Consider the following 16,848-nt stretch of genomic DNA (forward strand, 5'->3'; position numbering starts at 1 on the left):
AGGACTGGTATCTCTGTTACTCTGAAAGCACACCTGCACCACAAAATGGAGCTGTGAATGCAGCCTGGCTTGTCCCAGCAGGAGCAAAGTTTGCCTTAGCATTGCCCAGAGCCAGACCTGTTGCTCACTCCTGCTAAGGACAGTGCCGCAGCAGCACTATCACCTTGGCTGTCCAGGACAAGGGATGGCTGATCACTTCAGGGGCCACCCCAAACATCTCACTGTCCTAAGCAGAGCTCAGGAAATGCTAATCAGCACTGCTTACTGTCCTTATCTTGCATAATTTTTTGGTGGATAGGCTGCAAGGACACAGGATCTTTTTGGAAGGGTCCTGTTCAGCCTAGGGGATGAACCTCCACATAAACTTCCTCTACAAGTCAATGTCATGAGCAAAGAAAATTCATCCTGGCTCACTGAGCACCTGTGCCAATCTCCTGCCCCTGTTCTGCAGTCTTCAAAGGAGGCAAACATACAAAATCTTCCATGCTCCTTTCATGTGTTTGGTTTAGTGAGCATGGGCTAACCTGACCTCCCTGTTTCCCAGCTGCAGCTCGTCTCCTGTGAGACTGAACCCGAGCTGCACTGTGACTGCTATTCTTAGTCCAAGAGTCAGGTCATGGGTAAAGTGTGAGCCTGTGTTCCCAGGCAGCATTGCAGAAAGCAAAAAGGAGAAAAGAAAAAAAATAATTAAAGACAGGAAAGAAAAAAAAAATCCCAGTACTGGCACTGTACAAAGTCAGGCTTGGGAACCTCAGATTACTGTGGGTTCAACCATCACAAGGAGCAGGCACTGGCAAAAAGTGTCTTTCTATCTGCTGAAACACTGCCTCCATGAGACTTTGAGGCTCACATTTATGAACAACATTACACTTTGGGCAGGAAAAAAAGAAAAGAAAATATGAAGCAGAAAAGGCCACTGCCCAGCTGGTTCCATGCCAGAGCCAGTGAAGGGAGCCAGTAGAGGGGACTTTGAAATCTTCTCCTCAAAACCAGAATAACACACCTTTATTCTGCAGCCTGAAATAGGCAACTCTCTTAGCAGATCTACACTGGAAGGAGCAACCATCCCATGGCTACACATTACTACACAATTAGCTACAACAGGGAGGAAGCAAACAGGAGCAAAAGCAAATTCAGAGAATATTATTATTCAGCGTCCAGCCTAGAAATACACAACAAATATTAGAATGGATTCAGCAGTGATGTCCAGCATCATTAACAACCAGATGGACCTGGAATAAAACTGTAATTAGACTTCACCAAGAGGAAGGGGAGGGAGAGAACAGCAGATTAAATTGTAGAGGCAAACGCATTTTGAATAAATAAAGGATAGACACAGCTCATACAGAGTTACACAAAGTGCCTTTGCAGCCTGATGCGACCTTGGCAGACAGTGCACTTGCAGGATCAAAGCAGAGAGTAGAAGACAACAGACCCAATCCTCCTGCCCCTGTCCATGGGCACAGTCCTGCAGAAGGCAATGGCACTGCCCACATGCCAAATGAATACGAGTGTTCAACAGCATGGTTCTCTTCTATTTCCTCTCAAATTGCACAATTTAGGAATTAGTAAGAATTTCAGCAGGAATCCAAACAACTTCAAAAAAACCCAAGAGTTTGATTTTGGGCAGCTGCAAGGGTAAAGATCCAAAATGTGTTGTTTAGATGATGACTTTTAATGATTTTCAAATCTCAAGTGACAGACATTTGGTATTTTTACAATGATTGGCATCATACTGCAAAGAATGTTTTTGGTGCAACCAAATTTACAATTTCTTTTTTCTGAGCAGCTTCTTACATAGAGACCAATAATCATTGCTCTGGTAAACCAGCATTTGCTGTTGATACAGAACCCAGGTGACAAAGTGGCATCAAACCCTGTCCTCAGATGACCACCAAAGCCATTCAGTGATTTATTGCTCCCAGTAGTAGTAATACAATCTCACTGGAATCAATGACACTGCACTGACAGAGCTGGCACATCTCAGGAGGGATTCAGGCCTGGAAAGTAAAGGTCCCTTTTTCATTGCCATCAAAAATAGCGGCTTTGGACCTCTGAGACACCACAGTGTATTTGAAGCCACTCTGCTGACTTCAACAGTGTTGCTCCAAATTTACACTGCAAGTTCTTTCTCCTGGGATGCTCTACTGAGTCTCAGCAGCAAGATCCTTGCTTGAAAGTCATGGGCTGGTCTGCTCTGGGATCCCAGAAAGAGCATTATCCCAGTCTGTTATTGTGTGGCTGTAAGGTGACCACAGAGAGCTCTTCTCTTCCTCCTGTGTCTCTTAGATGAATGATAGAGAGGAACCATGGATATGAATGAAGTTTTACTCAACCCCACATCCAAAATGCCAGTGTTGGATTAATGAAACACATGGGTTTAAAAACCTTCCTTTCCTCCTCACCTGCTCCCTCTGTGTTTCAAACAGAAGGGTGAAAAACAGGAAGATATTATTCACAGAAAGAGAGCTCAAGGGAACAGAGAGCACAGACGCTTCATTGGGGTGCAAGTGATGGAATCCTTCCCTGAAAAGCCACCCACCCTCCCCGGAGACATTTACCTACAAATGGCCCCCTGGGACTTTGCTTTGGATCAGACCTCATAACCTGGTCACCAGTTATGAGTATGTAATGAGAGTGAGCTACACCCCTCAGGATTTGCCTCTTGTGACCTCAAAGCACCTCTTCAAGCCACATTCCCCACCGGAGTGTACCAGGGTGGCTCATGAAAGATGAACTGAATGAGGGAAGAGCTTTCACTCTAGTAAAGAGGTTGTATTTCCAAAATATTTTTTCCCACCAGAAAGTTCTGCATACTTTTCCCAAGAGGGTGGAGGTCTGACTGGAAATGAATTGATGGCACTGTTTGTTTTTGCAGTACAGGAATTTAGAGTGTAATACCATATTTTACCCATAAAGGGAGAGGCTTGACTCTGATTTAGCTATTATTGCATGCCACATAATGGCATCCTCAGGGGTTTACTGGGGAATGGTAGTCACCCTCTCTTGTGGGATGACTTTGGAGATCCATGAAGCTTTTGGGGAGAAAAGAGGACAGAGAGAGACCAGGAGGATTGGATTGAGTATTCAGGAAGCATGAAATAGCCCCGCCAGTAGAGCACATTTTTTCCCATTTTTTCCCCCCCAAAGGTAGCAAATGATAGTGTATCACCACATGATCAATAAATTCATGAAAGGCTGAGCATAAATATGCAGTAGCTGACTGGAATGGAATCTCATTTGTGTGAGAGGAGCAGACATTTCAAAATGAGCATGCCAATCATTTTTAGGTTTCCTAGTTGCTGAGATTAGCTGTTAAAGAAACTAGGTTTTATTTAGGTGCTAGCGGAGGCAGTGACATCTCTGGACACCATTTCTTCTACTTTTTGTGGGTACGAGATCCTAAATAGGACATCTAAGAAGCCTCAGTAATAACAAGAGGGAAAATTGCCCAAGGGAGTATATCAGAAGCTCAGAGTCACCTGGAGACCATAACAAGAATATGATAGCTGGAGTGCTGTGCACCCCCACAGAAGCACAGAAGTCCTCAGGAGAAGGGTGCTGAGTTGTGGTACTGGCTGGGTTTTGAGACCTGTGGGACCTGCAGGGTCACTTGTGTGTTAGTTTACATGTAGTTTTTTATCTGCTTAGTCACAGGTATTCATTTCTGCCTCTTCTGATGTAGCTGGAAAAATTTAACAAACCCTTCTGAGAAAAAAATTCTCTAAAGATGAAGAGCACAGCAAGGTCAAGGCTGTTCACTGGGTGGGATCTGAATGTAGGTGGGATGGTCCCCAGTGGAAGATGATGCCTCAGTGCTGTAGCAAAAAAAGGGAAGGACATGCATGCAGGTTTGTATTTATGAATACAGGAATGAAGCATCAAGGAGGAGAAACTGAAACACAGATAACTGCACAGCTTAAAAAGAGGGCAAACTGCAGGATGACCTTGCTACCACTTCTCTGAAATAATCCTGCATGCTAAAACAACAAAAGGAAGCATCAAGTCTAAATCAGCTGAAGAGAGTACATAGGAAGGAGAGAAAGGGGCTGATACCCTGATACTCAGTGGGATTTCTTAGAGAAAATTTCCCGCTGATTGTAAAGGGCAAAGCAGACTTTGCTAGGGATTTACAAAATGAGATGAACTGCTAGTCTGGCTTATATTTAGTTAATACAAGGACTCGTTTTTGAAAATGCTGCAGGCTTTTTAGAGCTGTGAGAGTCCGTTCTCAGACTTCATTAAAAGAGGCTTTCCCTGAAAGTACTTTTGCAAAAGGGACAGGATTGAGTCAAAGGACATTTGCACAGTTCCACAGCTCTTGGCACATGCTCTCACAGCAGATTTGGGGGATTCATGTGTGTCCTGAACAATCTTACAAAGCTACAATAGCTCCAGACACGGACCAGAGATGTGTGTCAGATGCAAATTCTGTTGTGCTGAGATACCATTTAGCCATAACAGCAATCAGGGAAATTAGCAGAATGTTAATAGAGAAGGAATCAAGTGGAGGATGCAGCTGCTTGGAGTTCCTGACAGGCTGCAGGTAAACAGCATCTATTTGCATACTATCTATCAACTCTCATCCACTGATGGATTAATTCTGAGACAGAGTCCCTGCAGTTCACCTACCAGTCACTGTAATGAGTCACTGCTGCAGGGAATTAAACAAGGCTCCCTTCTACTCCTTCAAATCTTTCCACAGACAGGCAAAGAAAAGGGGAGCATTTCATCACTCCGGACTGTTCTGGTGAGTTCTGAAGGAGCCTCATGACTCTTTGCTTATTCCATAAGAAAACAAGACCAACTTATAGCCCAAGATGGACACTCAAAAATGTTGATGTTTCCCTTTATCCTCCCTCACTTGTTTCATGCTCTCTCTCACAATGAGGGCACCTGTCAAAGCATACAGGTGTCCCTTGTGGTCCGAGGGCCTGCTTGGGCATCCTGAACACTCTCCTTGACAGAAACAAAAGAGTTGGAGGATATGAATGGCTCTGTGATCTGGAAAAAGACCTCAGATGTTTACTTCTAGGTCATTGCTAGAAAACTGAGGTACCTTGTTACTGGCCACTTTGAAGTGGACACTTCCTGATTATTGTTTGAGATCCTGTAGATCCTAAAGCAAATTACAGGTGTTGCTTGTGCTTCTGGGGAACAAATACCTTCATCGCAGGAAAAAACCCCAAAAAATCCCACTGCCTGAACCAAAGTCCCCAGGCCACTATTTGATAAAGCTATTAACATTTATGGAGGTTGGAAATACAGAATCTCTTTTTTATGCTCTACACACCTAATGATAATTGATAATGTCTGGAAGATGTGACTAGAAAAGACTGTATCATATCTGTGAATGGAGAATTTCCACTTCCAGATTTTTCAATCCAGTTCATGTCACCAGAATTGTATTTTCTAAAGAGCCCTGTGAGTGCCTCCATGCCCATCTACATGGACTCAAGGGATGGTTTGGCCAGGAAGGGACCTTAAAGATCATCCAGCTCCAATCCCTGCCATGGTCAGGGACACATTCCACTATCCCAGGCTGCTCAAAGCCCAATCCTGCCTGGCCTTGAACCCTTCCAGGGATGTGACACCCACAACCTCTCTGGGCAGCCTGTGCTAGGACCTCACCACTCTCACAGTAAAGAATTTTTTTCTAATCTAACCCAGCCCTCTTTCAGTTTGAGGCCATTCCCCCTTGTCCTATCACTATGTGTCCTTGCAAAAAGACCCTCTCCAGCCTTCCTGTGGGCCCCCTTCAGGCGCTGAAGGTGCTGGCACCTGGTGGCACAGTCATCTTACATCTCCCTCTATTTCATTTACTGTAAAGTGGTTGAAATACACAGGCTCTCAGCCACAGGGGAGGCTGGAAGTGCAATTTCTGGTCCCAAGTCCTCCAAAGACTGGAAAAGAAGCATGACAAAGGCAAGACGGAGGCATTTATTATGAAAGCATCTCTTAGACATAGCAAAGAGTATATTTCTAGACAATATGCTGAGAAGGCCTGAGGAAACTATAGCAGTAAAGCATGCTGAAACTAGATGATTCAACTAGCTGATCCTGATGTAATTTTGGGCCTGGATTGCTCTTAAGTGCCTTTGAAGGAAGGGTGAGTAATGCTTCTGAACAATAATGACTAAGGCCTTTTGATATAAATGCATGAAAATGGTGGCAGAATAGCTGAAAGTTCTCTTATAAATTTTACCGTCCACCTAGAAAATCAGATAAACATTTTTGACTTTCCCACAGGTATTTTGTGACACAGCAATACCCCATGAGGAGTCAGGCCCTTTTTCTCATGAGCAGTAAGCTCACAGCAGTCAGTTAACAATTACTGCCCTGCAGCCAGAAACCAGACTTATTCTCAGCAAAGAGAAACAAAATCAGCACTGGTTTTACCAGAAAGACTGAAAAATGAATGTGATGGGTGAACAGATCTTTTATCACAAAGGGCATTCCATGAGAACTTTGCTGTCAAATTCCATTTGGAAGAAGCTGCAAGTGCTCAAAGACTTTGGAAGGTCTAGAAGCAGCATGTCTTGATGAGGGCCAATAAATAATTCCTGAAGGCAATAAACCAACCCAGCAATATGAAACAGTCCTATGAAAAGAGGGGGTGGGTTTTATTGTTTAAGATGGTCTGTCTCCTAAAGTAGGACTGACATCCCAGCCCAGGCAAGAATGATTCAAAAGAAGGAAAACTCAGGCTACAAGAACAGAAGTGCCACATCTCTCAGAGTGAAGAGTCACTGCAAGTTGTGGGAAGATGAGACAGGGGCAAGCAGTGGGTGAAGAAGCATTCTGAATATGGGGCTGGACTTGGAACAGCTTCCCTCTCTCTGTATGAAGCATGGGAAGAGGCTGTGGACTGCTCTGATGTGGCTGCTGAGTGGCAGAAAGGCACAATGTTCCAGAAACAGCACAGTAGGTGTGAGCTGTAGATTTTTAGATAGTTTCTTTTAAGTTATTTCATTTTCATAAAAGGCTTAATTTTATATGGATTAGAGTAGGTAGTAAAATAATACTTATTTTTATGTAATCCATCAATCATAACTTGCCAAAAGAGGATGATTACTCTCATTTGACTCTTGGGGAAGCAGAAACAAAGAAAACTAAAGTTTCCAAGGTCTCCAAAAGCCAGATGCATGACAGAAGGGAGATCACCTCTCTTAGATGTCAGCCAGGTTTCCATTTGCCAGTGGAAATATCACTTTCTGACATGACAAATGGTTCTCAACAGGTGCTGTATCACAGCCTGTTATCTGGTACCATTCTTATGTGAAGATTCTCTGAGAGCCTTGGACCCTTTAAAACAACCTCACAGGAAGTGACAGAGGGCTGGGATTTTTTGTCTGTTGCTTTTCCGTGGCACTGTTCCCTTTCCAGGCTGCTGCTGCTGCTGTGAGTGAGGCCCTGGTTCACCATCCCACTGGGCTTTTAAAGTCATGTGGATAATTTTCTGTATTAAATAATTAAGCGCAATAGCTAATACAGTGCTTCCCACACTGTTGCATTGTGCAGTCATATAATTATTTTTGATCATTTATAACGACATTAAAACCCCCAAGTGCCAGACTGAAAATACATCTGTCATAATGTTGCAGCAATATGCAAATTCTCTGGGTATGTTTGCTGTGAAGGAAAAGGTCCTCTATCATTGAAGCTCTTACACAGCTCCTTTAACAGCCTTTCCTGCCTACTGAATTCTCCACTGATCCTTCAGAAAGCTGGAGGATTGCACAGCTCTGGCTGATCCTTGTTAGAGATTTCACACGTTCTCTATAGTAATTAGAGGATCTATTTGCAGAAAATTGCTGGCCTTGTCCTCCAGGAAGGAGAACATCCTGCATTTAAACAACAGATCTAACACAGTGAGCAGCAGATCAAACAGCCTTTTTGTCCCTTACCAACTGTTTCCACCACAATATGAAAGGACAAGCTCCTTTCCTGAAGAGGGAAGTTTGTTCTGGATACTATTTTGTTGTTGGCCTCTTTCTTAGGGGCAACAACAAAGACACCAAATAAGGTGCACTCTGCTCATATCTCTGTGCCAGATATATTTATTTTCTGCAATAAAATGGGAAAGAGCCACTTTATACAGGATATCAACGAGTGCTGACAAGGAAGGCTTTGATGCTTCCTGACCCAGATGCAAGTAGAGTCATGAGCTAGGATTTAGGGTGAAAGTTTCATTTCTCATCATCCATCTCTTTTCTTCTGTTACATTCACCTACCAAGTGTTTTTCACACTGCATGACTTGTTTAGGCTCAGTCACGCCTATGCCATCTCAGAATATAAGCATATGCACAATAGAACAACTTTAGTCTGGCACTACTTTCTTCTCCTTTAAAGTGTTTGGAAGGGCCAGATTTCCTCTCCCACACACACTCAGGAACTGGTGAGGAGCTCAGTGAAATCTAGAAGCCACCAAAGAGGATTCCCTGTGCTTTCACATGATAGAGAAGGCAGCTATCTGCTAGCTAACTCCTCATTTGTAGAAACTGCAGAAAAATCAACCTCATCCCTGAGCATTCTGCTGCAAATTTCCTTTCTCTATATTAACTGGAAGATTTATTATTCAAGGCCCTACTTGATGGGCCAGCACTAGGAGTAGTGCTCCTGTAGTTCCTCTTTTTCAAATTTCACTGCCTTGTAACAAGTTGGCAGCACTCTCTCCTGAGTAGCTTCAATTAAGTACCTGGAATAACAAATCCAGGCTTTGGCTCTTGGCTAGAGGGGTCTTCCATGGTCTGTGAGAAAGCCCCAGTGCTGAACTGCTGGGAGAATGCTGTGGCACAGACTGGGCTGTGAGAAGCTCACTTTCCTCCTTAGTCTCTCTTTTCCTTCCTTTCCCTGGACATATGGGCAGACAGAAATTCTGTCAAGCAAGCAGCTCCCAGGAGCAAGTCTACCAGCTGACTGTGCCAACCCACTGATGGGCACAAAGGACTGGGATGACCCGGTCATCCATGTCCAGAATAATTATTCCAAGTTCTTCTTCCCACCAAAGTCACCTAAACATGCTGCTCTGACATACAGTACTTTTAGTATTTACTTTTTCAGAAAGGCTTAGAAAAGAGGCTCCTTCTTCCTTCCAGACCTGTGGACATGAAAGACAGTATGCTCAAGTCTCTGCATGATGTGTATCCTGTGCAAAATGCATGGGAATCCTGGCTGACAGGTAATCACAGGAAAGAGAAAGCAGAGGAGTGATTAATGAAGGGAGATTTTCTTTACCCCCTTTTCCTAGTTTATTTCCAAAACCCTTGAGGCTGATTCAGCAATTCCTTGAGACTCAGGCTGACTTCACACAAAATGCAGTCACTGGTGTCTTTATCTGGGCATGACAAATTCAGGGATTTCTGGGTGTATGGCAGCTGCTGGGCTCACTGAAGCAGCTGAGATTAATTCCAGCTGGGCTACTGGTGGTATAGAAAATCCAGAGGAACATACAAGACATTCAGACTTCACCACAACAAAATTTGAGGTGAAAAAGGAAAGACTTTCTGGGGTAACCTGATGATGCATTTTGAAACAGGGTGAGTTTAATCCACAGAAGCAGGGAAACATACTGTACCCAATTTCTACTGCAATTTATTCTGATGAGAAAGTACACAGGGGGCTCTGTGGCTGAGGTTCTAATGTGCTTGAACATGGAGACCTGGGATGCCTGCCAGGGAACTTTAGAAGCACAAAAAGATGCTCATTAGCTTAAAAGGTACGGGTTTTAATTCAGTTTTTAATTTTCTAAAAATCCTTTCACATGTTTACTTTTTCTTTCAGTCCTGTTTCTGTTTTTCTTTTCCTCGCATCACTTTTTGTCCAATCATTTCTTCCCCCATTTTATTAATACTTTACTATTTCAAGGTCTTAAATTTATCTTTTTCATTCTGCCTTTAAGGATATTTTATCTTTTCCCACTCTTCCTTATCTGTATGGCTTTTCTTACTCCATGGACTTGGCTTTTCCCTCTTTTCCTCTCAGACCTGTTGGTTCTTTTTGGTTTTGTTCTTTCCTTTTCTTCAGCTAGCAAACTGTCTTACCTCATCATTCCTAGCTCTCTCCATGCTCTCTACTCCTTACCCAACATCAAGCAGAGCTCACTCTTCCTTTTTTTAAAATGATGTACATTATTCCCCACCCACAGCTTTTGACACATAACCAGCTTTCTTGAGCTTTCTTTTGCCTTTTAAAGTATTTCTTTCACCCAAAGCCAGGGTGGTGGTTAGAGGCTGACCTTCCTCTTGCAGGGGTACCTGACTCAATCATCAAATACTCCAAATGCAGAGGCTGCCCCTCCAAAACAGAAAGGGTGATACTGAAGCTGAGGAAACAATTAGGTGGCTACCAAGGTTAAGCACTTGCCAAAACCAGCAAAGGAAGTCTGCAAAGTAAGAGCCACTTGACAACCATCCCTTTTGGCCACACAGCACCGTGTGGCCACAGTCCATGGAAGGAGGCAGCTGCCTGCACCACGGGCTCACATTTACACAGCTTAAACCACTAATTTATGCCACCATACTGCATCCCAGAGCATGTGATTTTTAACTAAATGTGATTCCTGTTGGATGGAGCCGAAGTGTTATTTAGCTCTGAGCAAAAGACCACACAGTTCTAACCAGTTTTCCTGATATTTTTTATCTGTGCAGAATGTCTTTACTTCCCTTTCTCTGTATAAGCTGGAGAAATAAAACTGCCAGGGCACCATCCTAAGCTATACAGGTATTTCTACATGTACTAGAATGAAAAAGTACAAAAAGCATTAGATTTCCAAAATTAACCAGCATTGTTTCTATGGATATAAATTTCAGCTGTTTGTGAAAATGTTGAAACCTCTATCCTGACCAAAGAATAACAGATTATGGTTTTGGTGAGAAAGAAGAATGTGAGTAGTATGAAGCAGCCAGTGTGACTTTAGGAGAGACTGCTCAAAGATCTGTTTATAGGCATAAAAGCCTGAGAAATGTACTGGTAAAAAGGGAACAAAAACAGATGAGTCATTTTGCAGGTTTTAGAAGAAATATCTGTACATCAAATGCATGATAAACGCTGACTGAGAGCAGCTTAAAGAGGAATAAAGAAGCGCAAATGCATCAGGGGAGAAAGAAACACTGAGGACACGTAGATCCATCAGTACAGGGAGGCTGAGAAATAACCATGGGTGGCACTTGTGACTTCCACAGCACAGAGGGTCACAGCTCTTCCTGGGATCACATGGGACTGTGTGCCTTGTGCTGAGTGTGAAGCTTGTTTGAAACAGCCCCCTGAAGTCCGAACTGCTGCACAGAAATGACAAGTAAGAATGGCAGGAATGCAGAGTTAAGTAGCAGTGATAAATGAGGGACTGAAGGAACTCTCTGAGGCAGGACAGATGGCGTTTGTTACAGGCTGCTTTACAAGTAACATCTATAAACACCCAGGGAAGAAAGGTGCTGACAGTGTCTGGTAAATGGAATAGACTTGTGATCTGCAGTCTCTCTGATAGTCATAATTCCACAGAGGAAATCTCCAAGATTCCCTTTCCACACTCAGGCACAGATTTGACAAAATATATGATCATGTGCTTTACTTTATGTATAGCAGTAGTTCCATGGACATGTCTTCCCTAGTTTGAGATGACAGGCGCAGCAGGAGAAAATTCATAACTCTTGGATTAGTGGTCTTGCCCTAGCTAATAAGGGGACAGATGAAGTGTTTTCCTGAAAGAAAAAGTAGATGTGGCTCATCAGGAAAACAGCCCACTCCAGGGAGCTGGAAAGATCTGCAATTCCTGGAGGAATATCCATCCTCACATTAGCATGTACATTGACAGATGGTGAGGCTTCATATGAATAGGAATTTTAAGTCACTGTCTTTAACTTGAAAAGATAAACCCCAGGCAGGTTTTGTAGAGCAGCTGGCCCTTCCTGGACTGGTTCTTGTGGGGATTTCTTCTCTAAGAAGATGGAACAGTGGTAGCTGTGAGCACCACAGACAGCACAGCACCTCATTCCCTTCAGTAGTTTTCCCTGGAAAAAGTCTGAAGCAGCAGCAGCAGGTTTCTCCATGCAGGAATTGGAAAATAGCTCAGGAGACTGGCTGGAGAATTTATAAAATTAGAAAAACAAAGCAGCAAAAAGCCTTGGCTCAACAGCATTACTTTTAGACTGTCTGTCTCTTTGAAGTAACTAGTCTTGAATCAGTTTATGAGCATCAGCCAAAACAAGCACTGAGGTCCATTTGAGAGTTTTGCTTCAGAGCAGCACATTAATACTCTGTAAGGACATGCAGGGCATGGAGTGGATGTTTTCCTTATCAGCAGCCCTAATCACCCCAAATGGCTCGAGCTCACTGTTAGCACCCTCCTGACAAAACTGCAGACATGGATGAGCTATGTCTGACACAGTGTTCAGATTAATCCTGCAAAAAAATGGGGTAAGTGACCCTCTGCACCAAAGAAGTGTCACACAAACCCACAGGGTTCTCAGAAGCCTTGTTCCAGCCTGGCATGCACCGACTGTGCCACAGCAGCAGCTGCTCCAGCTGATGTACCCCTCTTCTCTACAGCCTCCCAGGAGATCAGGCAGACCAAAACACTGCTCACAGAGGATGGCCAGCTAAAAGGACAAGTTTCAAAGGGACTTGCTGACCAGAGCAAGCAATCTCAGCAGTAACAGTATGTTAATTAGGAAAGCCCTTGTCTTCCTACTCCCTTCACATATTTCCTGTAAGTGTTAGGCGACAAGCCCTGACTTGGACTTGGCTCCTTGTTCCTACAGCTGGCCTTTCAATAAGTAAAGCCTTGCTCTCACCACAAGAAATGAAGAAAAAATGGGATACAGTAAAAAAACCACCCCTATTCAGTCGGGCTGCCACCTTTTCTGTTTTATATAGGTAATTCACAGTAGCACTGGTGTGCATTGTATTTAGTGGATCTTGGCAATGGTACATTAACAGCTGGACTTGATGATCTTGAATGATCTTGATGATTTCCCAACACATTTCCAGCTGAATCTGTGTGTCTGTAATCGTGGATGCCACACCATGAGCAGCAGCAGGAACTCTGCAGATTGGGCTTCCCCTAAAGCTGTTCCACATGGGCACATCCCTGGGGTGACTTCTGTGAGAAGGTAGCACAATAGCAGCTCCCAATACCTCAGGGATCTGTCCTAGTTCCCTTTCCAACCCTCCCTGGTGAAGGTATGAATAAACAGCAGCTGGTTCCACCTTGTGCAGATGGAGAAGTCCTCATCCCTCTGTTCTGCTGCTGCAGACCTTTCATTCCAAGGTGCCTTTAGGTAGTGGCTGTGCAAGGGAGAGCTCTGTGGTGGCTGCTTCAGAGTCACAACTCAGTTCCTGCTTGTCTTGCTGCAGTTGAAGGTTAAGCTGCAGCATCCATGACTGGGTTAAGCACCCCAAAAAAAGGAGAAAACAGACTGAATGTTGTCAGCTTCAATTCTGTGCTCAGTTCTGTTCTGCCACATTCTCCTGGGGCTTGTCATTAGAGCACAACACCTTCAGCTAACCAGGTTTCCTCCTTTCTTGTTGTCAGTCATAAAGCTTACAGCTCTTTTATTTTAGGGTATTCTTCTCACAGAAAAGAGTGATGTTTGGGCACAAATTCAAAATGAGACAAAGCAGCTTAAACAAAGGCTGGTTTGTGTTTTACTGCTCAGGAAATGACAGACAAATCTGTCTGCAGCAGAGATGAGCATTTCATCTTGCCATTTTCCATCTGGGAAACACTAATAACACTCAGCATGTCATTTCTTTGTTGGGGCCACTTGGTTGGTTAGAGGGCATAGGTAATGATGCTCTGCCAGGTGACAAAGAAATGCTTTTGGACTTTCCCAGCTGGTGTTCCTGGGGACAGCTTCCATCTGCAAATGTAGTTTGACCACAAGGTCTAGCCAAGCAGAAGATGGAGAGAACTACTTTCTCCATGCTGGAAACTCCCACTTCAGAACATATTCTAGCCAAGTTCATCTGCAGCACTGGTGTGCAACCTGAAGAGAAGCAGACAGCGCTCCCCAGTGCTGGTCCCCATCAGTCCCAGTGGTCATGTGGGAGAAGGGGTTGCCTTCTTTGGAGAGCAGGGAATGAAGGCTGAAGCCAAATCCTCATACATAACAATGACAAGTCACACAAGGAATTTGGTGTTTCCAAACCTGAGTCACTGAACTGGTACTTAATATAATTCAGTATGAATATGCTGCAGGAGGAAAGTCTTTTTCTGTGTTAGCTGTTTTCACAAGGTCAGTCTTGTTTTTCTTCCCTGTAATCCTTTGCTTCAATTTTTGAAAAGTTGGGGTTTCTTTCATTAAGGTATTTAATTAAAATGTGGGTATGAGTTAGTGCCATATTTGGCATGCAGGCCAGATCAGGATTTGAAACATTTATTGTTAGTGCTGGCTATTCTTTCATTTGAGGTTGTTGTCTGAGTCCTAGCTTGAAAGACTTCATTAAGACTCTACTATTCTCGTGATAAGGAAAATTTCTTTTTTACTCTCACTTTTACTAGAGTGTAGTAGCTAGGGATTTAGTTTGGAGATTACAGAATCATGGAAAATAGGGCTGAGAGGGGCCCTGTGGTCTATTCCATTTGCCTGTCTCAAGACAGATCATTGATTCCTAAACTGTCTTGAATTAAAGATTCCCCCAACTTAATTCTAAATCCTCAAACTATAAAGATTCCACAATTACTTTAGGAAATCTGCTTCAGTGTTTTGCCATCCAGAGGTACTTGCTTACTCTCAGTTGATTTTTTTAGTATTTTTTTGTGCAGCAAAACTTGAAAAGGAGCTTGAACAGAGGAAAGTAAACCACAGGAAGTAGAAAGGACTTCCACTACCATCAATGCCATTTCCTTACTGTTGGAAGCAACCATGTCAAGTAAAGCCTTCCTTGTATGTGTACAGAATTCAGTATTTGACCTGGTTGAACTTCTCCCCTAAATGTTCTAAACCAAATTCTGCTGAGATTCTCATCTCCTTGAAAGTTATAAATCTCCTGTGAAGCAGAACTGCAAAATCTGAAGAACATTATAAAGCCTATGAGACACACTTCTGGGTACATGGTGTGCAGATAAAACTTTTATGAAGTGACAGAAAGTTTGCTTGCTAACAGACATGGTGAAATCTCAAAAATCAAAGATAGATCTTTCCTGAAAATTAAAAACTCTGCTGAAATAGATAATGATGCTTCTAAATTTCCCAAGAAAGTTTTTGAGATCTCACAAAAAAACTCCACAGCCCAGTCTACAGCAGAACTGCCAAGATGCTCCTAACTTCCAAGAGAACTACATCCAAGGTAGGAAAGTGATATGGGGCCTGGGTGAAAAATAAAATTACAAGACTATTACAAGAAGAAGTCCTAGAAAGTGTGGAAGAAAGAGAGAAGCTGGGTGGGAAAAAGTCAACATGAGGTTGAAAAGAAAAAAATAAGGCCAAATTCAGTAGAAATGGAGAGCAAAGTTTCTGAAGTGAGGATGAGGAAGATGTTAGATTACACCTGGGAGGAGCTAAATTCAGTCATCCCCTAACTTTAACATGAAGGACAAGCATGACTGCCAGACCTAAATATTCTCATTTTTACCAATTCATAACTGATGCTTCAGAGAGCATCTTGACCATCTCCACAATGTTTCAAAGCATCCTTCAAGACACAACTCCATATGTCAAGGCACCACTGAAGATATGAAATGACACGAAGGACCTATATTTAGGTATCTGGATTCAACTTTTTATGACACATCACTGAATTTAAATCCCACAGAAGGAAGTCTTGGGTAATTCTGTGAGGTCAGGATCTTTGTCCTTGCCCTGCAGCAGCTGTGAGAACTTAACTAGAAGAGCTTGGAGGTTCTAATCATACCCCACAGTGCAGCTAAACTAGCATAGTATCATGGCCCAATGCACAGGAGAATACTTTCAGACAGGACCTGCTGGGGTACTGAATATTATCAATGAAGTCTTAAATTCAAAACCAGAGCAATCCAAACCATCACTGAGATGTAGCCCTCCCAGAAGAAACGTTTTTTTTCCAAAGCTCATAACTCAAAATGAGTCATGCTTGATTAACTTCACTTGGGTCAGGAGACTAATCATGAGATGCTATTTTTAAATTATATAAGGAAAGTCAGAGAGAGAGAGCATTGGAATAACATTCAGAATGGAAGACATGTTACAGCCTTAGCAGAGTGTCACTGTGATAACTTAATGAAAACTAGGAACCATCTCTATTAGCAGCTGTTGCCTTTTTTTACTTTTTTTAGATTTTTTTTTTAAAGTCTGTCTACTCTCCAGTGAAAATGTTATTAAATATAAGTGAGACTCCAATCCAGAGAGCAACTGTCCAGCTCAGATCTTGGTGGGGTAATAGATGAGAAAGGTTCACCTCCTCCTTCTCCTCACAGCTGCCCCGCACACATGCACACACACACAGAGGCCAGGGAAATCTACTCCTCGTGCACCTACCTTGGGTTTGAAGGCAATTAACTTCAGGACCATCTCCACAGTGAAGAGCCCAGTGAAGAGCATGTTGAGGATGTTCATGGCTTCCTTGAACATGCAGCTCTGACCATAGTGCTGAAAAATAGCATCCCAGTAAGAGTGTGAGGATAGGGCATGCCAGCAGTCAGGAATACACAGGGCCCCTCCCCTTCATGCCAAGGTTCTCTAAGGAAGACCCCAGAGTGTTTCATTTTTTAATTAGGAATTCCCATTTCCCTTCATTCATAAGCACTCCCATGCCTCTATCCATTTTTGCCACCTGGATCTTGATCTCCTCTTTTTAGAAGAATCTTTTTGAGGAGTGGCTACCAAAATCATACTTATCATTCCAGTTCAGGGCTCATAAAAAATTTGCAC

The 16,848-nt window shown here is 43.1% G+C and overlaps 1 protein-coding gene across 1 annotated transcript in view; it reads right to left on the reverse strand.

The window, feature by feature from the left end:
* Positions 1-16,848, reverse strand: part of CACNA1C (calcium voltage-gated channel subunit alpha1 C) — a 416,271-nt gene that overhangs the window by 58,437 nt on the left and 340,986 nt on the right. Inside the window, exon 29 of the mRNA XM_066550899.1 lies at positions 16,456-16,566. Coding sequence (XP_066406996.1) covers positions 16,456-16,566 — 111 coding nt within the window. The remainder of the gene's footprint in view (positions 1-16,455; positions 16,567-16,848) is intronic.

Source organism: Molothrus aeneus, chromosome 5 (genome assembly GCF_037042795.1).
Source record: "Molothrus aeneus isolate 106 chromosome 5, BPBGC_Maene_1.0, whole genome shotgun sequence".
NCBI lineage: Eukaryota > Metazoa > Chordata > Aves > Passeriformes > Icteridae > Molothrus > Molothrus aeneus.